Source organism: Salvia miltiorrhiza, chromosome 6 (genome assembly GCF_028751815.1).
Source record: "Salvia miltiorrhiza cultivar Shanhuang (shh) chromosome 6, IMPLAD_Smil_shh, whole genome shotgun sequence".
In the NCBI taxonomy this organism is placed as follows: domain Eukaryota; kingdom Viridiplantae; phylum Streptophyta; class Magnoliopsida; order Lamiales; family Lamiaceae; genus Salvia; species Salvia miltiorrhiza.
Genome location: NC_080392.1, coordinates 19,644,941 through 19,668,184, shown reverse-complemented (window position 1 = coordinate 19,668,184; position 23,244 = coordinate 19,644,941). Strand labels below are relative to the sequence as shown.

Below are 23,244 nucleotides of genomic sequence, written 5' to 3'. Positions count from 1 at the left end.
GAGCTGTGGGAAACGGAGGTGGCGACCGGCTGGACTCGCGGCCACAACGAGGCCTCAGGCTGCTGCTGTCCGGCGTCAGCTTCAGAGGCTGGATGGAGCAGCTGGAGCACTCGGTTGACGGCGTCGGCGAGCGACGATCGTCGGCGACTATGAGAGAGAAAGGAAGTGGTGGTGACAGTCGGTGGTGGTGGTGGCTGTGCAGCAGAGGAACATGTGAGAGAGGGAGATGGAGATGGCGTGTTTGAGGGGAAGAGGGAGAATGAGAGGGCGGTCATCGCTCCTCCGGTGAGCAGCAACTGACGGTGGCGAGGGGAGAGGGGGAAGCAGCTGCTGCTGCTACTAGAGAGGGGCTGGGCGGCGTGAGAAAGATGGCCGAGAGGGAGAGTGTGAGGGACCGAGAGGGAGAGAGAGCTTAGAGTGAGGGAGTTGTTTGAGGGATGATTTCTTCATTCCCAAACTTGCTATTTATAGAATTCCTTAGCCCACTTGCCATTAATAGGACGAGCTCTCGTCTCGTCGCCTATTTAAGTCGACAAAACATGACGAGATTTTGGTAGATTTTGTTAGATTACGGTAGATTCTCTAATTTAATATGCACATGTGCTATTTATTGCCATAATCAATGAAGTGGATTTAATGAAGGAATATTATTAATGGATGCATAATAAATAGGGGACAACATTAATATATACATTTAATCAATGTCCCCAAACCATGTAACACCAGTCATTAGCATAAAAAGCTCTCGGTTTACTCGTGTGTTCGTGTGTTCTTCGTTTCAACGCTGAAATTAATATATATATATATATATATATATATATATATATATATATATATAGGGATCTATAGAGAATTACACTATAGTATAGAATAAAGAATAAATCTATACCGTCTAATCTACTAAATCTGATGGCTGGCTTTCATTCAGATTTTAATTATTAAAAACGTGTGGCATTAAATAAATCGAATTTTACAGTCTGTAAGGGGTTATTCGGAAATTTGCCCACGAAAGTAAATCTGGAAGATTCGGTTTCTTCCGTCTTCCACTCTTCCACTTCTCTGATATATTTTCGTGTGGATTAGGGTCGGGCTTTACGATTCCGAACAATACCATTCGATTGACAAAAGTTTCATCAGTATTTTTGCAGAATCATCCTTCATTCTGCGTAAAGGTAAATTCGAAGATTTCGCATTTGTAAGTTTCATTCGTTATTCGAAACAAAACACAACTTTGAAGTGGCTTGGAAATACAGTGAGTCCCGATCTGTAATTCCTATGATTTTTACTGATTTTCTGAACTTCTTCTACATAATAGTGTATTCTTCGAACAAAACAAGAGTCGATCAGTGTTTGCGATTCACAGTAACATATATACTTTTATTTGGGAACTGTAGGAGATGATGTCGACTCCAACTACATTGAGGGACCTGCTATGACTCAGCTGGCGTAATTAATTCTAATTTGCAGAGGTTTTGTCCCAAGTTATGTAAAACCTATGATGACAGTGTGTTGGATGGTCATTAGTTGCATTTTGGAGGAGGTTTTATGAGTTTTTTTTTTCTTTTCTGAAAAATTGGCTCATCCAAAAACTAAAAGAAAGCAATTGATTATATTAAATATGAAATCCAATTTTTGTGTGTGTTGCTCTGTTCTGCATTTTCCTCATTTTCACCCAAACAATAGATGCAATTTCAGAGGATGGAGTGAAGGATGGTGGTGGCGAAGAAGGTGCTGCAAGGATCGGCGCCGCCGAGCTGCGTGCGGCGGTGATTTTGATTAAGAGACCCCTGGGTTATGCTTTCATTGATTTTGATTTGTTGCTTGTATCAGAAATGAATCTTGCGATGGCGAAAGATGTAAATGAGAGTAATTGTGTAATTGATTTTTTTTATTTGTTTTAGTGAATTATGATATTGATGTTCTTGTATATCATTTGTGTTTGTTCAAAAAATTTGTATTGTTATTCGACATCTTATATAGTGACATATTCATTTAATATGAATAATCGATTGTGTTTGTTCAAAAAAATTGTATTTTTATTCGACGTCTTATAGTGACATATTCATTTAATATTCGACACTAGATTATTCAGAACCTATTCATGTTATTCGAAACTTTCAATGTTTGTGAATAAGGTGAAAAATGTACTGAATATGTTACAAAATGTGAAATACAGACTCTGTTGAATGAACATTTAATGGAACTGAATAATTTTGCATATTAAACTGAATAAAGTTTGAAGTTGTGCAAATAATGTGAACAATCTACTGAATATGTCACAAAATATGAAATACATAGTCTGTATATCAAGATATGATTTCATTTTATAATATTAGTCTTACTGAAGGATCTGTATTAACATATGGCATTTATAAACTGAATAAACTTTCAATGTTTGTGAATAAGGTGAAAAATGTACTGAATATGTTACAAATTATGAAATACAGACTCTGGTGAATGAACATTTAACGGATCTGAATAATTTACATATTAAACTGAATAAACTTTCAAGTTGTCAGAATAATGTGAATAATCTACTGAATGTTACAAAATATGAAATACATACTCTGTTGAATGTAGCATTTAACTGATATGCATAAAATAAACGAAAGAGCAGAAGCAAATTAATTAAAGTCTTCTCCAAAGCAAAGACATATTATTTCATGAATTTTAAATATTAATATGAGGGATACATAAAAATGAAAATAATACATCAACATATATACAAAAACGCAATAAATTAAAGTAATAATAATAATAATAATAATAATAATAATAATAATAATAATAATAATAATAATAATAATAATAATAATAATAATAACAAGTTAGAATTTTAAAGTAAATTTCCGAAAAGCATGTATAATCCTTTCCATAATTATTGTGATTAGATTTAGCATTAAAAATAGGAAAGTTAAACCAAATACACATAATCTACCAAAAAAAGAAGAGATTTTCGTTTGCATATTTATAGGAGGTTGAAATATACTAAAAAATGGAATTACAATTCTAACCTTTTAGCTATTAAAAAACGCAGCAATCATATAATCTATTGGCCGTTGGATTGGCAAATTTGAAGGGCCGAGATTCATTCCTTATTCTTCACAAATATGGCTTTCTTTTTTGATCCATTCCCTATATATATATATATATAGTTGTTCTTCTGTGTCAGCATGATTCACACCCTCTAGGAACTCCACACTCTCAATCACTAGTTGTTCTGCAATTGACAGTGCATCTAATAGCATCCCAATCTTTGATAGTCTATCTTTGTTCATGTGAGGGACTTTGTAGCTGTTGTCCCCCTTAGCTTTGATAATTTCGTGGTAGCAACCCTATAGAGTAAGAAAAACATGATTTATCTTATGTGGAGAGTACTCTATGTATGCATCTTCCACATTTTTTAGTAGTTCCTCTACGTCCTTCGCTGGTATTTCAATGTTTGAATTGCTCTAAAGAATCCAAAATCATTAACATTGGTGCTGGAGAGTTGGCATTGTCTTGTTGTATTAGTATGTTCTTGCTTGCAAATGAAGGCCACTTGGCCAACATTACCTTTGTATTTATTAACTCATTTTTTGGTGTCCCATCATCCTGTGTGTGAACAGTGAGGTTCCGGGTTCAAACCCTACTGCTCCCCCTTCCCAACTCCCCCAAGTAAAAAAAAAAACTCATTTTTTGGTAGTTGTCCTTTGAATTTCCCTCCAATTGTTTTGGAGTTGATTGCATAGAAAAGTGGCGCCACTTTTTGGTTATAAATGTATTCTGCGAGGATTTCCTCATTTGTTTAGTGGTTTTAAATGAAATTACAATTTCCAGATTTGTTACATGTATTCTGCCATGATTTAAAATTATAATTTACATTTTATAAAATAATACTCCCTCCGTCCCTAAAATAAGTTCATATTTTTCCTTTTTGGGACGTCCCCAAATAAGTTCTTCTTTATTTCTTTCCATTTTTGGACAACTACCCCACCATTAATAATACTTTATTTATTCTTACTTTTCATTTTTTCACCACTGCCAATACTAATTATAACACTTTTTCACCTTTTCACTACTCTCAATACTAATTATAACATATTTTTCTCCACTATCAATACACTTTACCATTTTTCCTTAAAACCCGTGCCTTCCCCAAAGATGAACTTATTTTGGGGACGGAGGGAGTACAAATAAGTAAGAATCCAGAGAATGAGGAAAAATAATACATAAGAAAAAGTTAGGGAATAAGAATTTTGGAAAGTTGCACTACTTTTCTTATTTTCAGGATTCTTATTACTTTCTCTGACTGATAAAAATTTAATCAAACACATGAATATAATGTTTTGGAATCAGATTACTTTCCCAAGACAGAATCTGTGCCATACAAACGGGCCCTTAATGTATTCCGCCTGAATTTAATGTATTCTGCCATGATTTTTTATGTCTATACAATTCATAAAATATTTACAGTAAAATTAAAGAAAATAAAGGAATAAAGAAAGAAAAGAAACAATGAAAATAAAGGAATACTTTAAGTAAATTAGAAATAAGCAAAAGTCAAGTCAAAATAAGTAAGGAATAAAAATAATGTCAAATGCATTTATACTAATGAAAAAATAGTAAAAGTAAGTAAAAATCATTAACACTACCCTTTTATTCTACCCACAACATATTTTTCAGCTTTCTTAGTTTCTGTGCCGAACACCAAATATGTACTTAATTCATGGACGGAGGGAGTATAACACATTTTCACCATTTCAATACACTCAACAACCTTTTCTCCACTCCCAATACACTCAACAATATTTTTCTTAAAACTCGTGTCACCCCCTCCTAGGAAGTTCTTTTGTAGACGGAGGGAGTATAACTTTTATATATATATATATATATATATATATATATATATCAAATTGAGATGCATCACCCTTATATAAAAGTTATTTTATTTACTATGAATATAAACATAACACAAAATAAATTTTCATCGAATTTCGACGAGTTACACTAAAAAAAAACAACGTAAATGAGAGTTAGAATACACATAAGTCTTTTTTTTTTCTTTCAAAATCTGACACGAAATATTTAGTTTTTTTAGAAGAGAACTCATAGACAAAACCTCTGGCATGTTATGCATCAATTTGATGCCAAAAATTTAGCCTGATGATAGATTTGAAAATATTTTATAAGATTAGATATAAAATTGATATTTTGTAAAGATTGAGATAGATTTGAAAAAGATCGAATAGAAATTATAATTAACCTTTTCGAAACTTAAAAGCTGATATTTTTTTCATGATAATAACAACATTAAATTTAAAGACTATATTTTCCTATTTGGACTCCAGCCTTAGGGGGGTGTATTCGTTGTGGATTTCCACAGACTTTAAAAAGTCCATGGAATTCACATAGATCCAGACAACTTTCAAAGAATTCGTGGTTGGATTTCACCCCGATTTTCACTGATTTTCGAAGACTTTACGGGATAATTTTGGAATTGAATTCCATGAAACCAGGGCCCGCGGAGAACCAGCGCCCGCTAGAAAAGACCCAGCGACCGCTGAGTTCCAGCTAGCGCTGGAAACCCAGCGACCGCTGGAATTTACACATAATTATTAGCAATTCCAGCGACCGCTGGGATTTACCTCCCTAAACATCTAAACAAGATTAACAATACAAGGAACAAAATACATCCACGTCAGGTCTTATTAGCAAAATAGAAAATTAAGAGAGGTCAAATCTATTAAGAATGTGTCGGCCGCCATCAACAATTTGAGGGGCTTAGTGCATTTCTCAGTAAACAAAAGTGCCATGGTCGATTATGAATGTGTCAAGCTTCGGCCGCCATCAACATCAAAGAATTCTCTGTGTTCTCATTTGAATTTTGAGTTGCAAAATCATGAATATTTCCGGCGCTAATTTGCGCGAAACCACTCAGGTTCCGATTCTGAATGTTGCATTCACCCTATCATTCTCCTTTTTTTCTGGATTTTTTGTAGTCTGCAAGTGCTTGTTTATATCAAAATGTATTTATTTTGTTTGTGACTTTTTATGGGTTCCAGCGAGCCGCTGACCACCGGACGAGCAGCAGCAACTCCAGGCCGTCGATCTCAGGCAGCTCCAGGCCGCGACTCCAGCGAAGCAGCAGCGGTAGTCGGCGGCGATCTCTACTCCGGGCGAGCAGCAGCAGCTCCAGCGGCGCTCGTCGGCCCAAGCGGCGGCGGCGACGTTGGACTTCGCCGGAGTCAGAGATGGAGGGAGAAAGAGCCGAACTGTGTGAGAGAGAAATATGAGTGTCAGTAGAAAGTGAGAGAGAGAGGCGAGAATTCTGAAAAAAAAAGGGTGAGAAGGGACTTTAGAGGGTAGATGAACGAATTCTGTATCTCTTGTCAACGATTGCTGAGTTCCAGCGGGCGCTGGAACTCAGCGCTCGCTGGCTTCTTGGCCGCGGGCGCTGGAACTCAGCGCTCGCTTAAAACTTCATGGATTTCAATTCTCGTGGTTCTTGGCCGGAATTCGTCGTGTGTATTTTTTGGATGAAATCCATGAAAGTCATTCTGGATTTTAAGTCAATGGAATAACGAATACACCTAGATTTGTATGGATTTTAAAAAGTCTTGAACGAATACACCTAGATTTATATGGACTTTTAAAAGTCTTGAACGAATACACCCAGATTTCTGCAGACTTTTAAAAGTCTTGAACGAATACACCCAGACTTTTAAAATCCATAGAAATCCATCAAATTCCACAACGAATACACCCCCCTTAGTTGTTAACACTCTACCTCTAGGCTAAATGGCTAATGCACACACAATTTTTTCCTCAACATCAAATCAAAAATAATATTTCATCCGTCCACCAATTCGTGTCCTAGGGGAAGGGGCACAAGTTTTAAGAAAACATGATTTATTTGTTAAGGAAATAATTATTAAAAATGGGTAGGACACGAATTGGTAGACGGATCAAAATAACAAATTAGGAGACGAATTAGTGGACGGAGGGAGTATACTCCATTCGTCCATAAAAAATAATTTTGAAAGAGGATGATACAAATTTTAATAAAAATGGTTAAGTAATTGGTGAGTGTGAATAATGATAATTTTTGTATTTGTAAATAGAGAAATGACTTATAATGTGGTGCAAAGGTAAATAAGTAAAATGTATTGAAAATAAAAAATTGTAAAGTATTGTACAAATATGAAAAAAGATTAATTTTTGTGGACATCGAAAAATGATAAAATTTAATTATTTTTTGTGGACGGAGTACATAGAAATTTTGGAATAACGAAGGGGCAGAAAAGCAAATAGTATTATTATACTGTAGAGCGTTTTTCAACACCTAGGTATTCTCAGTTTTCTCCCCGTAGTCCTGATTCCCCGTTTCTCGACTGTGCTGTGCTGAGCTCTGCTGCTCTTTCCTTCTCTCTCTAGACTTGCCACAGTCGTCACCCCGCTGAAATGAGTCGTTTCAAAGAGGAAGAGATTGGAACTCGTCTTCGAAATGGAGACTCAGCGCCGCTCGCAGAAGCTGCCTCAAGCAACTCCTTCAAACCACATTTAGCTGAACAAGTACATTTCTCTTGCTACTTCTACCTCTTCTTCCTTTCTGTTTCATCTCTGCAATTCCTCGAATTATCTTAGCTTTTTGTTTTTGGTGTCATTTCGATTTTTACTTTTTTCGGAATCGGTGGTTCTATGTTCTGCTTTAGAGTAGGCCTTTTGTTTCAATTTTGATTGTGATGTTGGAGTTAATGAAGCAGAAAAACGGCAAGAGGAAGAGTGATATGTCTCTAGAAGAAATGTACAACAGCCAATACGATTTTGGAGATGATGAGGACGACGACAGTGATTGGGAGCCTTCGGCCTTACCAGCTCACAGTGTTGTCGAAATTCCTAAGTGGTTTTGCCTTAATTGCACTATGCTTAATATCGGAGACGATTCTCATTGCGACGTACGCATAAATTCTTTTCTAAATAGTCTGTTTTGGTTTTCTGACTTTTTCTCTCTCTCGGTGATTTCATTATTACGTGTAAGCAGCTGTAAGTTTTTCCTTCTTTTATTGAAAAGGTTTGTGGGGAACATAGAGAATCTGGAATCCTAAAGCGCGGCTTTGTGTCTTCCGCCTCAAGTCGAGAAGTTGTTACTCAAAACGGTGCGCACGCAGCTGATGGACTACAAGGTTTGAGTTTGATCTAACATTTAAGTTGACTATGTCTTTGTAATCCAACAACTTCGAAGTGATTTTTCTTTAAATTTTGATTTTGATTTTGATGTTTTATCGAAAATAATTCTCATTGAAGGCAAGAGTCTAGAAAAGTGAGCCCCAAAAATGGAAGATGAAAAAAGCGGTTAAGAGTAGAATGGCAAGCAAATGACTTAACATTATGAGGCCATGTTCCCTACAATTTTGAGACACGAGTTAAATTGACCTGTTTCCTAATTATTCCTAGACGTGTGCATATCTCTTCCTTTAGTTAGACTTTTGGCACATTCTTTGGAAGCCAAAAGTATATAATCTGGATGAAACCAGGGCCTATAAGTTGGGATTCATAAAGACGGAAGGAAACGGGCGTTTACCCTGTTTTTTGCCCATATACAATGAAAGTGGAAACAGGGGAAGGGAGAATAACTTTTCGGCATTACATGTTCCTGCTTCATTATAATCGTAATTTTGTGCGCAGTCCATATAAATCAATTAATGTCCCTCTAGGACGTCAATTCTTTACAGCCCCATCTTCAAGCCTACTTATGCTATTCACTTACCTTTTTTATTATATATGTACCACATGTCTGGAATGTTATGTATTAATTTGTACATTGGATCTCATATAACTACGTCGCTTTGCACCACGTCCCATAAGACTAAGTCCATTCTTTGGTAATGGTGCTGGCTTTGGTGCAACAAAAGGAATAAAACTTTCTAATAGTGTCGTGCTCTCCTGGAGGCTCATCCATAGAGGTATAGATGCATTCATCTTCAAGACATCTTCCTTTTTTCCAAACCTGCATGGTTTGCTCCTACGACAAGCTAATACCAATCAGTCTCATTTTCCCTCCCTTTTTTCACCACCTACGTTCAGTCTTTGAGGCTGATACACAATGAATCATATACATATCTCAAATAAAAGCTAACTGTCTTCTCTGACATAATATATACTAATATATACTCCCTCCGTCCCTGAAATAAGTTCCTCTTTTTCCTTTTTGGGACGTCCCCCAAATAAGTTCCTCTTTCTTTCTTTCCATTTTTGGACAACTACCCCACCACTAATAATACTTTGTTTATTCTTACTTTTCACTTTGTCACCACTCCCAATACTAATTATAACATATTTTTCTCCACTATCAATACACTTTATCATTCTTCCTTAAAACTCGTGCCGTCCCCAAAGAGGAACTTATTTTGGTAAAGGATCATGTGAGAACCACATCTTTTTGTGAGAACGGACAACCATGAACAAATACATAAAATACATGAATAAAAGACACAGTAATATCTGAACATCTTTGTTCATGTGTTTTTTATTTATAATACATAAAACGCTTAGAAACACATGAACAAAGATGTTCAGATCTTAGTGTCTTTTGTTCATGTATTTTATGTATTTGTTCATGGTTCTCCGTTCTCACAAAAAGATGCGGTTCTCACCCGATCCTAACCCTATATACATACATATACATATACATATATATAGAGAACTGCATCTTTTTGTGAGAATGGAGAACCATGATATATATATATATATATGTATGTATATAGGGTTAGGATCGGGTGAGAACCGCATCTTTTTGTGAGAACGGAGAACCATGAACACACACACACACACACACACACACATATATATATATATATATATATATATATATATATATAAGTTTGTAGGCATGGACTAGCAGGGATTTGTTCATGGAAACCCTGCCATTATGCTCTTGCCCCGGGTAAAAGGTGGTTTTAAATGGTTCATTGTGCATTGGTCCCACTGATGGCTGGCCTTGATTCATATGGTTTCTGAGTATCTAATCTGTTTAGTTAGTTCACTGATAATGCTACGAAAAAAACCAATGATCTTCGGTGTTGATGCCCTTTAGGCTGTAGAAAACTTTGAGTTTTGTACTTGTTTCCCCCTTCCCCCAGAAAAAATGAAAGCTGAGATGAACTAGAGTTACAAGTCAGTCGTTTCTGCAACAGTATTTCATATTGTCTATTCCTACTTTTTCTTTAATCATTCTCTTTAACTATACCTCATGAAATTCTCCATTTGTCACTGAGAAAACTAAATCTAAAATGAATCTTTTCAGGCTTCTTTGTTTATTTATTGCTACATGAAGTTTCAATAATAGTTTTGTCTTAGTTAATTGCCACAAAAGAATTTGTTTTGTTACACCTGTCAAATTCCGAAGCTTACAACGTGGAATATTAGTCTAGATTTGTGCTCTCTTGTAATTCAAATTGGTCAATTTCATTGTTCACACTGGTTGAAAATTAATTGTTTCATTTGCTTCTGAACATGTATAGATCCTCATCCTCTAATGCAAAGTATTGCATCAGATAACCCTACTGCCATAGGCTTTGACGAGAGAATGCTCCTTCACGAAGAAGTATGGTAGCCTGCCCCCTTTACCTATTTCTCCACACATTGATACCGTGCTATCTATCTTTTCAGAAATGAAGCTGATATATATTAAATGTTTCACTTCACCCTCCCCCACTGTTTTGAATATATATTTAATTAACAATTCCCGACATTCTTATCTGTGCATACTGATCATTTAGCTCTTCAAGCATGATCCTCTCTGTTCCCTGTGGCAGACAGTAGCCAGATATCAATGACACTCTTTTCTGATTGGATCTGAACTTCTTCCTATTGTTTCTTTTGCAATGTAAAGGTTGTAATGAAGTCCCATCCCCATCCTGAGAGACCTGATCGACTTCGAGCTATTGCTGCCAGTCTCGCAACTACAGGTTTTCTTAGAGTTACTCATACCATTCCTCTCTTAACAAAAGAACAATGCTTTGCACATATCTAGATAGTAGATGTCATGTTATAATGCCATGAATCCCACAAATTCTTTAGTTGAGTGATTGACATGAAACTTGGTGTATCTTCTTGAACATGCAGGTATATTTCCAGGAAGGTGCCACCCAATCTCAGCAAGGGAAATCACTCAAGAAGAGCTCCTTAAGGTATGAGGGTGGCCAAATACTATTTTGTCATTACCTACATTGCTGCTAAAAACCATATTTTTTTTTATTTTTTATTTTTGGTTTTTTGGAGTTCACGCATGTAACTTTCTTACCAGAACTTCCTGAATTCACAGCAGAAAATAAATCTAGTGCTGAATCCAACTAAAATAGTAAAAAGATATATATAAAAATGTACTGCTAGAATTGTGCTCTTGCTGAGGCAATTGGAAGGTGTTCATCAGGTGTTGTTAGGAGGTGGTCTTGCATCCATCTGGAAAGTTCTCTTGCAAATCCTTTTCCAAATCAGTCTTTCCTTTAGTTATCATTCTTAGAAAATTCAAGCTCTTTTCATGGTTATTAGTGTTAGCCTGTTAGGCAAGTTGCTTGAGTGAGATGTTTTACATAGCTGGTTCTTGCATATTCTTCTTTTTTCCAAACTAGTCAGTCTTATGTAGGAATCCATCTGAAGACCTACATTGCATTTTCTCCGTTAGATCATGCTGGTGTTGAATGAATTGGCGACACAATGGATCCTACCACATTCAGTCAATTACTTGTTTCTGGCTAAGCTTGGCTATCTCATCATCTGTAAATGGACAAATTACTATGGGCTGTTATTGTTCGAGCGTTTGTTGGTCATTGACTAGAAAGGAATAGGTGAACTTTTAAAGATCAAGTAGAATCGTTAGAGTACAGGATGGATAAAGTTCAGAGTTGCTTGGTGGATCTCAAATTTGAAAGAAATCAAGAGTTTGTTTGTTTGTTTTGTTTTTCTCTTGTTTTGGTTGTTTCTGGAGATTAGTTGTATCTTTAGCTAGGATGTCATCTTTCTCCTAATAAAACTTGTTTCTTGTAAAAAAAGTTTGAAGAAAAAAATTGGTAATGAAATTAAGAGTGATTATCATGTGTTTGGATGCTGTTGAAATTGCTAAGTTTGGAAGCTAGTATGACCATATTGTTAATACATATTCCCTTTTTGAGACACTAGGTCCACTCCCTCGAGAATATTGAAGCTGTTGAAATTACAAGCCGTGTTTTTTCTAGGTACGTCTACCTGTTGCAGTTTAATGATTTCGCTGTCCATATCAAAGACTTCACTTACAATTTTTTTTTTTAAATTAGTCCTGGTCAGATTCCATCTCTGCTTTCTAATGAATGTGAACAGAGCAGGTGTATTACATTTGACACGGATATATTTATAAAAGATTTCCCATATGCTTATCAGTTACATGTTTCTGGAGTATTGGTCATTTTACATTTTTACTTTTCCATAAAAATAGAAATAGAGTTTGTTTCTTTTTAATTTCTGCAGCTACTTCACACCTGATACATATGCAAATCAGTATTCAGCAACTGCCGCGAGACTTGCTGCAGGCTTATGTTTTGATCTTGCTGCAGCTATATGGTCTGGACGTGCCAAAAATGGATTTGCTTTGGTAAGAAAACATGGAGACTTTTAGGAACCTAGTTTAAGAATTTAGCTTAGACAAAAGCTTAACTTAATAGGTGGACAGAAGAGCATTATAAACTCATTGTTCGCCTCTCCATCTCCAATGAGTTAGGTTCGTCCTCCTGGTCATCATGCTGGAGTTAAACACGCTATGGGTTTTTGCCTTCACAATAATGCAGCACTTGCTGCATCGGCAGCTCAGATTGCAGGAGCTAAGAAGGTTTTAATCATTGACTGGGTAATTACAATAACTTGTTCTAGTGTGAAGGTTAACTTGCAATTAAGCTTTTCCTAACTATTCATGTTATCATCTTGCAGGATGTACATCACGGCAACGGCACACAAGAAATATTTGAGAAAAATAAATCGGTGAGATTTCATGGAATCTTGGTCTTCTATATTGATTCATTCTTTTCAACTATTTTATCTATTAAATTTTATTTATCATATTGTTAGCTAAAGTCTAGAGGCATTGAACTTGAAGGCACAATGACTGAAATTCTTATTTTATCTTATACTCAATTATTGATATATCTGGTAATTTTTGGTTCATCTGTTGTTTCGGCTTGTTCTTTGCTTGTGTGGGATTCTAAAGTTTAGTTATTAAAACTTTGAAGTCTTGTATTTCTAATTTTTTGGGCACCATTCTACTTCTGCTAATTTTTAAGTTAATCAGATCTTAACACCAGAAAGAATACTTTAATGACAAAGGATGTGTCTTGATCATCGGTTATCTGCCCTGGTTTTCATTATGATCTATCTATGCAAAACATTTCACAGATTTCACTGCTGAACACATGTTCCTGCTCATGATGGATTCTCTCTTTTGTCTCGTTTTGGTTTTTATTTAGTTGGGTGGCTGGACACTACAAAACCATGCTATCATGTTAACCCACAATGGAGATTATGTTGACAACTTCTTTCCCTATCAAAGTTTAATTGTATCACATGCTCAAATTTGTTTAAAAGAATTCTTGAATGTTTTAGTGCCTAGAAATAAACGAGTATCAAATACTAATGGTTCATTGTTTAGAAAATTTATGATGTAAAGAATCGTGAAGGATTTGATTATTCCCAACAAATTGTACGTTCATATATCCATGAATCCATATAAAAGTATGCTTCACAGCACCTCAGCAGATCTTTTTGTTAGATTCTTAAAATATTTCCAAGCCAGGATGATTTTAGCCGAAAATTAATTTCGGTTATACCTTTTCCATCTTATATACACAAATCATTAAGTAGATCAAGTTTCCTTTCTTGTAGAACGGTGCAATTTCATCTACCCCACTGAGGTTGGTTGACAGCTATACTCCATTTCCATGCACATAATCTCCAGGGTTCTTTTGACTGCCCATTCTTTTTTTTATTTTCTTTTAATAATAATGACCATATTATTAACTTCTGGTAGTTTGCAAAATTTGGGGACAAATAGAATGAACAGAGGCCATGATAACTTAATAAATCAATATGTATATACCAATTAATAAGAAATGGAATGACAAAATGTTCAGTTATTATTAGCTCAAGATGGCCTTTAGGACACAGATAAGTAACATATTCATAGTGTTGATGCAGCTCTTTAACATACAAATGCTGCTTATAAATGTGCAAGATGAGAATTTTTATTTTAATCAATTAGCTTTATCTCTTGAGGCTGATCTATTAACTTGAAGATTGCATCGAGTCATGGTTTCATTCAGATGGAATGTTTTACAACTTTATTTTCCAAATAGACTTTAATTTTAAACAATCATTTTTAGTTAGTTTCATATACATGCAAAGTGTTTTAGAGGGTTGTATTTGGGAAGTTTTTTGATTAAGACTTTGATGCGAGGAATTAAGCTGTTATTATTATTTTTTTGTTCGGATCAAGATTTTAGTAATAAATCATTTCTTATTTAATTTATATACTCCCTCTGTGCACAAAAAATAGTCCTAGAAGGGGACGGAACATGTTTTAATAAAAATGGTTAGTGTATTGTGAGTGGAGAAAGGGTCCCACTTAAAAAGTAGTGATAGTTAATTGTATTGTGAGTGGAGAAAATGGCCCACCATGTGATAGAAAGTTTCCAAAAATAGAAAGAGACTAATTTTTGTGGACGTCCCAAAATGGTAAAAAATGACTATTTTTTGTGGATGGAGAGAGTATATTTTTTTTCCTCTTTCTGATAGGAATTGGTAGACATTATTTATATATATTTGATCTATTATTTTGATCGAGCTGATTGTGATAAATGTATTTCATGTTTTTTCTTTGTTAAAGACTAAACCACTTTTGGTATCTCATTTTTGTTTTGCTCTCTTGTTCTCCCTTATTTTTTTTTTTCTCTTGTAATATTTGACATCTATTTATCTTCCATATAATCCTTGTTTTGTATATACTAGAATATTTCTAATTACCTTGGATCTTATACAACATAAATGAGATTTACAATAGAGAAATATAATTAAACACATTGACATAACAAGAGTTTGACCATATTGTTCAGTATCCATTGCAAATAATTAATTAACTCATGTGCTTAATAGAATCTTTTCACAATCAAAGTCTACAGAAATGCTCCCATAACAATTAGTAGACCATAACTGATAATTTACAAATGGCAAGACATTGTGCATTAATGAAAGAAAACTAAGAAAAACAATAAATATTCTTAAAAGAGAACATATTAAATCATCCTCAAAACAAAAACAGATGTTTTAGAAACTATCTACTATATATCCTATAAGTTTGAAATAATGTTATAAAGAGACTTGGAATCTTTTGCACTAGTCATCTCAGCCTCTATGACTGCTTCAACTCCTCATTGCAAAACTGAAAAGAAAAAAAATTATAGGGGTTATAGGGGTGAGCATATCATAGATACACCAAATGAGGAACCATGCAGTTACCCACATATGTAACACATTTTAATATTTCATATCGCCGCATAACAAACTTATATATATCAAATCATATACGTAATAGTGAGACCTTATAACTCGGTGAGGTCTTAATGATAATACCACTAGACCTTATAATTAGTGAGGTCTTTATAATACCATGAAAAAAGTAAAATACCATGAGGTCTTGATAACAATGACATGTACACATATAATCAAACATGATATAAAAGCATGTAAAACAACATGAAAAAATATAAAACCTCAAGCATAAATTTTCCACCTTAATCTTAACATTGATTATTTCAGCTCAATATGGTTCAAACTAATGAATTTGGTAATAATTAATACAATATATGGCGTAAGAAGAAATGAACTTTATGGGAATAACTTTTGGAATTTTATAAATATTTAGGACCCTGAAAACGACACCGGAGGACTCAAGTTAACTTAATATATGAATTATTATTTATGAATCATATCAAATTGGGGTGTCACACAAGTTACTTTTTACTCTACAGTTCACAGCACCAAAATGGCCATCATAATTTTTGTGTTATGTCATTATGATGATGCCTCATCATAAATGGCCATCTAAAAGAACTATGTCATACATAATGAGAATCTGAAATGTTATCCTTATCCATTTTGCAGTTCTTTTACTTGCATACAGCATATTACATGGTGAAACTTTTTGATTGACTGCTTGTATATTTTGTAGGTTTTGTATATATCTTTGCATAGGCATGAAGGTGGAAAGTTTTATCCTGGTACTGGATCTGCTTATGAGGTAGTATAATACATTTAAATATAGTATAATGTACTCCCTCAGTCCCACTAAAATCGGCTTAGTTCTTTCGGGCACGGAAATTAAGGATAAGATGTGAATTGGATGAAAGTGGTAGGGCCCACAACTTTTCAAGAGTTAAATATTGCCTTTTATGTAAATGAATCAATTTTAGTGGGACATTCCAAAATGGAAAACGAGCCAATTCTAGTGGGACGGAGGGAGTACATGGGAAGTGCCTTAAGATCTTGCAGAATTGTTTTGCCTATTTTGGTCTTTATTTTATGTATTTCTCCATGATGCCAGTTTATTGCAACATTTTATTGATAGAACTATAAATTTCGTAATTTCTTTCCTGCAATTGGTTTAAGCATTTATTTTATTCGTTCAAACACGCATTTATTAGTGGAAGTGCATTAGAAAATTCTGCCAAAAAATAAAAAATAAAGAAGCATTTTAGCTCCTAAACTTCTTGACTCCTTCCTAGCCTAGTTCTGGATGTGGAGAGCTTGAAATTATGTGTTAAAATTAAAATTATTCTGTATAATAGTATAACATAAGATAAGCTCTTGATTTCCATATACTTAAAGTTCTGAGCAGAAATGTAATATCCTCATTTTCTTTGAAAAACTCTGTTGTTTGTCAATACCTTTTCCATGGAGAATGAATAGGGGTTCATTGTCATCGTTGGGCATTGGTTTCTTAGCAATTTCGTGTCTGAGTTGCTATTCTCCTCACCAGGATCTTCTGTTTCCATGCTGTGCAGAGAATGAACTTACAGATGTAGTAGTATTACTTTTTTTTAATAGCACCTGGTGCTATGCATCCAACACAGACAAGAAATATTATCCTTGTTCCTGTAACTTTTATTTGTGAAGGAAAATGGTATAGCTTTCAGCTTGTTGATGTCGCTAACCTCTTTCACATGGTAAAGAAAGGAGACATGTCTCTTTGTAACTGATATTGAAACTGGTGTGGAAATGTCTGTGCAAGGACAATACAAACTTAATTGATTTACGAAAACTTCTTTTTGTTGTTCAAACTCAAACCACCTTACCATGAATTGTGGAAGTAGTCAACTCACTGAAATAGAATAGATTCAGATTCATGTTGGCAAAAGGGAATATAATTGAGTTGTTTGGGTGCACATGCTTGTTGCCCTTGCTAGGTTAATCTCAAGGGTTCCCCTTCATATGAAATATATATTCCTGTAAAAGTTAGATGCATGAGTAGTCGAGACTCATATATTACTTTTGCAGACTGGATCAATGGGTGCAGAAGGACATTGCGTAAATATCCCATGGAGTCGTGGAGGAGTTGGTGACAATGACTATATTTTTGCATTTCAGCATGTTGTGCTTCCTATAGGTCATGGAATCTTACCCTCTTGTGTAATTTTCAAACCGTTTAATTCAATGCTATTTCTTAGTATGGTAAATGTCTGTCAGTGTCAATTTGATTCAAGGCAAGGCCTGATGCAAACTAAATATGCGTAATACTTTCTTCAAGCTATGAAGGTGTGTAGGCTACTCGAGTAGCACTATTGACTTGGCCAGAATTTTATTTTACGTGCAAGTACTCCATAGGTGATAGATAAAACAATAATCTGCTCAAATGTCATAAAAAAGTGAAAAAAGAGAAAAAGAGAACCTATTGCATCAATGACAATGTTCAATAGTAGTGATCAGGTAATAATGTGAAGGAGTACTCTCAGACATTGTTTTCTGTTGTCTGTACATTGATTGCACAATGATGCTTTTCTGTTAGCAACTTTCAACATGAACATATCCTATATCCTTTGGAATTATTTTCTGATTGAATTCTTATGAAAATCTACTCAATTTTCTAAGCTGTTTATGTGCATGATGAAGCTTAAAAAATTTAGTATTAAAAGTAACAATTTTCCTTGGTGCAGTTTGAAATAACTACATTTTAGTAGCTATGGCTGCACTGAGTGTAGCAAGAGAATGTTAAGTAAACATAATGATGTGCCATGCAATGTAGTGTTTGATGATTACATGCATCCTTCTGCACAGACATCAGAATGCCATACATTCTATGAGCATTTCTTTTACTGCTGGAAAAGAACTATGAAAATGAGTGTTTTTTTGGTAGGTCCTAACCTGTGGAATATATATTTAACTTGTACAGTAGTTGTTAACATGCATAAATGTGATGGTTATCTTCTATCTGAATGTCGTAAGTTTTACTCTATGCAGCTACTGAGTTTGACCCGGATTTCACGATCATCTCTGCTGGATTTGATGCTGCACGGGGTGACCCTCTTGGTGGATGCGATGTATAGTTATTTTTGCATTTGTTACTTTTTTGTATATAGTCATAATGCAACATAAACAAATCCTAAAGGTTCTATAAGATTCTTTAGGTTTGGAGGTTGTATCTTGCATGAGCTAGTATTTATTAGTTGTTATCGTAGTCTAATTCTCTGATCTGGAATTAAGGCATAGACTGCATGAAGTCTTAATATCCCAAGTTGACTGATATTTTCTCATATTGTACGATATAGTGCATTGTTGAATCACTTTCTCTCATTTTGCTTCTGTTCTTCTGTTAGGTCACTCCTGCTGGCTATGCACAGATGACACAGATGTGCCGTGCGCTATCTGGTGGAAAAGTACTGGTCATCCTTGAGGGAGGGTTTGTTTCTTATTTCCTTTTCTCCATCAACTATTATCCTTATCGTTGCCTTGAATTTCTTTTTTTGTATTAAACTCTTTTTTCTTATCCTACATCTCCTGTATGCTCTACTTCTTTATTCCTAGATAAGAACATCCTTATGCCATCATAGGCTTGCTCATAAATCCATTTCCTTTGCAGATATAATCTGCGGTCAATTTCATCATCAGCGACTGCAGTTATTGAGGTAATACATTGGTCATAATCGCTTACCTAATAACTGCTACTTCTTGTTCTGGACACCATTAAAATGATGTCTCTACTCTGTATTTATGAGTGCCATCTCCTTCCTATTCTGAGCTTGTTGAGTTATTTAAAAGTCGTTACGTAAGTATGGCCCCAATTTGTTTCAATTGATTGTACATACCACTTGTTCTATTTCCATATGCAAATTCCAATGAAGCGCTTAATCGGAATAAATCCGAATTTGTATTCTATCCAATATTTATTGGTATTATGGATTCTATTCTTTTCTAGATTTCTAGAGACATTGTTTGCACTATTTTAGTGCAGAAACTGCACTTAAATTGTGCAATTTCTGCACAAAAAGTGTTTCCACGCTTGCACTAAATGTTGCACTACAAAAAATATATCTCTGTGATTATTATTGAAATAATAAATAATAATGATGTAACATTAAATAATTTGATATTTATAATATCATATTATAAACTGACCAAATTTTTGTTTTAAAACAGTTTACAGAAATACATAAATTATAATTAATGTAATTAGTTATAAATATTACTCCCTCCATCCCTCAAACATCTTCCTAAGGGAGGGTGGCACGGGTTTTAATAAAAATTAGTAGTTGTGTATTTGATGAGTGGAAAATGGATCCCACAAAAAGTGTAAATTGTAAGGGTAATAGTTAGTGGAACTGTTTCCAAAAATTGGTTAGGAAGATGTTTTGGGGACGGACCAAAATAGAAAGAAAGGAAGATATTTGAGGGACGGAGGTAATATTTAAATATTGTGTATAATATAAAATCGAGAAACATTAAGAGACTGTTGTAGTGATTTAATTCACAAACTACACCTAATTTAGTAATTTACTGCATCATCGGAATTGTCCTTACATTATCATGATCCGTGTTGTCTTTTGGAGTTGGAATTTCACATCCCAAGTTCCCAACGCCTATCTGTAAGTTTGCTTGAAGTGAACAACCATATACTATTTTTCTATACTGAGGATCCTTTAATGGCTCCTCAAAGATGCCGTTGAGTTTTATGTGAAGCAATCATAGTTCTTGCATCTGTCATTCACTCATCTGGGGAAGCTTTCTACGGTCGTCATTTTCAGAATTTTATGCATTTGCCCTTTTGGTGATGTAGAGTTGTGCATAATGCTTGCCAAAAATGGTCGCTACACTTTATCAATCTCTATTCCTAGAGATCTGTGTTGTATTTGGACAAATACAGTATCTAGCATTTCCTTGAAGGATCTAAATGCAGCCTGGGAATGTCATGTCTTCTTTGCTTAGCTCTTATCATGGTTGTTTTTGGTCATCATAAACTAATTAACTTCAGAGTAGTGCTATTAATGCAGATGCTTGTTAGAATATTAAACTCAAAATTCTTCGTTGACTGGATGGGTATAAGATTCTGTTCTTAATGAACATCTCCCTTAACATGCATTTACCACCCATTTCCTTGGTAAGTTGGGCTCAACCACTCTGGACATGGCTGTCTTAAACCATTACAAAATAAATGAAAAAAAGTTTTTTTCCTCATGACTGTATGAGGCTGAGATATAGATGTCTTTAATTGGTGGTGCTTTTCTTCTACTCTGGGTTTTTCACTTTCTTTCCCCTTCCACTAAATTCAAACTTTATCATAAAAAACAACGGGGAAAAAAGAAATTGAAATGGTGTCAAAGGTCCAATTACAACTCTTGGTGAAGACTAAACTTGATTGAAACATACCAGTGTATATTTTAAAGGCCTTACCTGAGTAAGTTGAGTTCTGGATCTGTATTAGGGAATTTATATTGGGGTGGGCTGGGTTTTAATCTGGATTGTAGCAAGACTGTGCCTAAACATATTTAGTTGAGAGTCAAGACGATCCTTTAGTTTGATTCAAACTTCTAGTTATTTTTGAAGACAGACGAGTGCTAGCATATGTACACTATCTACTATTGCTTTACCTGCGTTTATAGTCTTTTCCATGGTTGTAAAAGTCAATGTACAAACATCAAACAATTATAATGTGTTTTCCATGCCTTCTATTTTTTTCCATTTGGCACGATAAACATGGAAGAAAAGGATTAATTTATAATATTACATGCTAGAATGCTGTGCCAGAAGCCAGGTTCCTTTCCGCTCTTGGTGGATAACCTAAGCTATTTAACCTAAAAAAATTACTTGAAATTATTAGCCTTCAATCACATAGTTATTGGATGAACTGGTATGTTTGTTTCAATCTTACTGCATGATTAATGTTGTCAATCCTTGATTTAATATTTTCAAATTCATGTAGGCTAGTTTTACTGGGATATTTAGGCATGTCTTTAATGAATAGCCCTAGTAATTGTTTTATTGCTAATGATGAAGTGCAATAGTGGTATTAGAATTTGAAATTTAAAATATACGGTTTAAGTACTTAGTGTGTAAGCTTTTAATAATGTATGATTGGTTTGTACATGACTACATTCATTAACTTGTCGATATATTTGTTGTCTTGGTTTTCTATCTGCAGTTATTGTTATTGCCTGTTGCAGACAAAGACATATTTATGCTTTTAATGTACTGTCATTTCCTCACTCAGTTCGCTGTTCATTTAGGTGTTACTTGGAGAAAGTCCAAAGCAGAATGTCGGGCAAGTTATGCCTAGTAAGGCTGGAGTTCGAGCTGTTCTTGAAGTTCTGAAGATTCACTTGAATTATTGGTCTTCGCTAGAATCCAAATTTACCAAGTTGCAATCAGAATGGGGATGGTATACCCTGGAGGACAAAAGTTAGTATATCTTTCCTTGACACTTTCGTTCACTTCTTAAACGTAAATCCTGCTGAAACAAATACAAAGAAATTCAGGCAAAAGATAAATATTTAATTGCACCCTTACATCCGTGAGAAAGCGCCCTTGGAACAGTTTTAGGATTGGACTTTCATCTGGGATTAGACCCTCCTTTGAATCCGATCTTTAGGAGCGAAATTGCCTTTTTTGTTGAGGGTTTTTGGTTGCTTTTGGTTCAGGACAAATTGCTTGATGTATGACTATGCAATGATCTTTGCCTTCCATATCTTCCACTAAAATGAAAGAACATGTGCTTTGATTCTTAAGAAATCAATGACAGTCCTTTCAATCTTGGAGTTGTGACCAAAATTTGGTCGACAGAATGTGGTCTCTAGGATACAATTCAATGCTCATTTACTTAACTTTTATACTTGGCTGGACCTTCTGTTTCTAGACACTAGATTGGGGGGGGGGGGGGGGGGGGGGGGTTATTCTGTGAAATTTGAAGTAACTATTTACAAACATGGTAAACTTTTCTGTAGTATATGAGCAGTTTGCGGTGGTCTCCAAATGGCTACTATCATAATAGAAATTAGATTCGAGCATTTATGATCGATGTATGAGAATCTGATGATTTGTACTTTTGAAATTGAGGTGCAGGCAAACTGAAGAAAAAGAAGAGACGGGGAAACCAAGTACCAGTCTGGTGGAAGTGGGGGCGAAGAAGGTGGATGTACATGCTCTGGTGCAAGAAGAAGATTTTGTAACAATCCTGCTCTATTTCCCATAATTTTTTGTACCATTTTAATCTCTATGCAGCTGAGTTATTGGAAAAATTAGGTTTTGTTTCTGTATCAAGAGACTCAAAATCAGTGGCGATGTTTCTAATTTATGAGTAATGGTAGTTTCTGTAATTGACTTAGTGTTAGTAAACGAGTAAGAATGTGGATGCTGTATTTCTTTGAGCCCTTACCTTGAAAAAGCAGGGGCACCTTATGTAGTTATGTTCGTATACAGAACAGTAGAGGAACATAAAATTTACCCATTGACTGTGACTTTTGCTCTAAATAACTCTACCCTTTTTCGGTAAAACATGCATAGAAAATATGCCCCTCGCCCTCACAGGACTGCCGTCTCCAACACACAATATCATTCGGTTCTTGCTACGTAAAACTCGAAGATGGCATGCTGACGTGAATGAGTTTTATTCACGTGAGCACACCTTAATGTGGTTCACACAAAATTTGAAGATGGCGTGCTCATGTGAATGGATTTCATTTGTGTGTGGCACAACAACTT

The 23,244-nt window shown here is 34.9% G+C and overlaps 1 protein-coding gene and 1 long non-coding RNA gene across 6 annotated transcripts; both read left to right on the top strand.

Moving 5' to 3' along the window:
• The first annotated feature begins 962 nt into the window (after positions 1 to 962).
• Positions 963 to 1,927, top strand: LOC130990362 (uncharacterized). Its single transcript, XR_009090945.1, has 2 exons — positions 963 to 1,172; positions 1,395 to 1,927. It is a non-coding gene; the product is annotated as an uncharacterized LOC130990362 (long non-coding RNA).
• A 5,369-nt stretch (positions 1,928 to 7,296) lies between these two features.
• LOC130990361 (histone deacetylase 15-like) lies at positions 7,297 to 22,990 on the top strand. Of its 5 annotated transcripts, none has more exons than XM_057914579.1 (17): positions 7,297 to 7,554; positions 7,746 to 7,937; positions 8,054 to 8,165; positions 10,503 to 10,585; positions 10,874 to 10,949; positions 11,107 to 11,171; positions 12,160 to 12,215; positions 12,484 to 12,607; positions 12,734 to 12,859; positions 12,940 to 12,990; positions 16,229 to 16,297; positions 17,554 to 17,662; positions 18,514 to 18,593; positions 18,870 to 18,952; positions 19,133 to 19,178; positions 21,774 to 21,945; positions 22,606 to 22,990. In XM_057914579.1, the coding sequence occupies exons 1-17, from the start codon at positions 7,444 to 7,446 to the stop codon at positions 22,710 to 22,712; spliced, it is 1,662 nt and encodes a 553-aa protein (XP_057770562.1). In that variant the 5' UTR covers positions 7,297 to 7,443; the 3' UTR covers positions 22,713 to 22,990. The 5 variants fall into 5 exon arrangements, with proteins under 5 accessions (XP_057770562.1, XP_057770561.1, XP_057770566.1 ...); XM_057914578.1 differs by having other exon boundaries at positions 22,600 to 22,990; XM_057914583.1 differs by having other exon boundaries at positions 7,311 to 7,554; positions 10,536 to 10,585.
• The last annotated feature ends 254 nt before the right edge of the window (positions 22,991 to 23,244 follow it).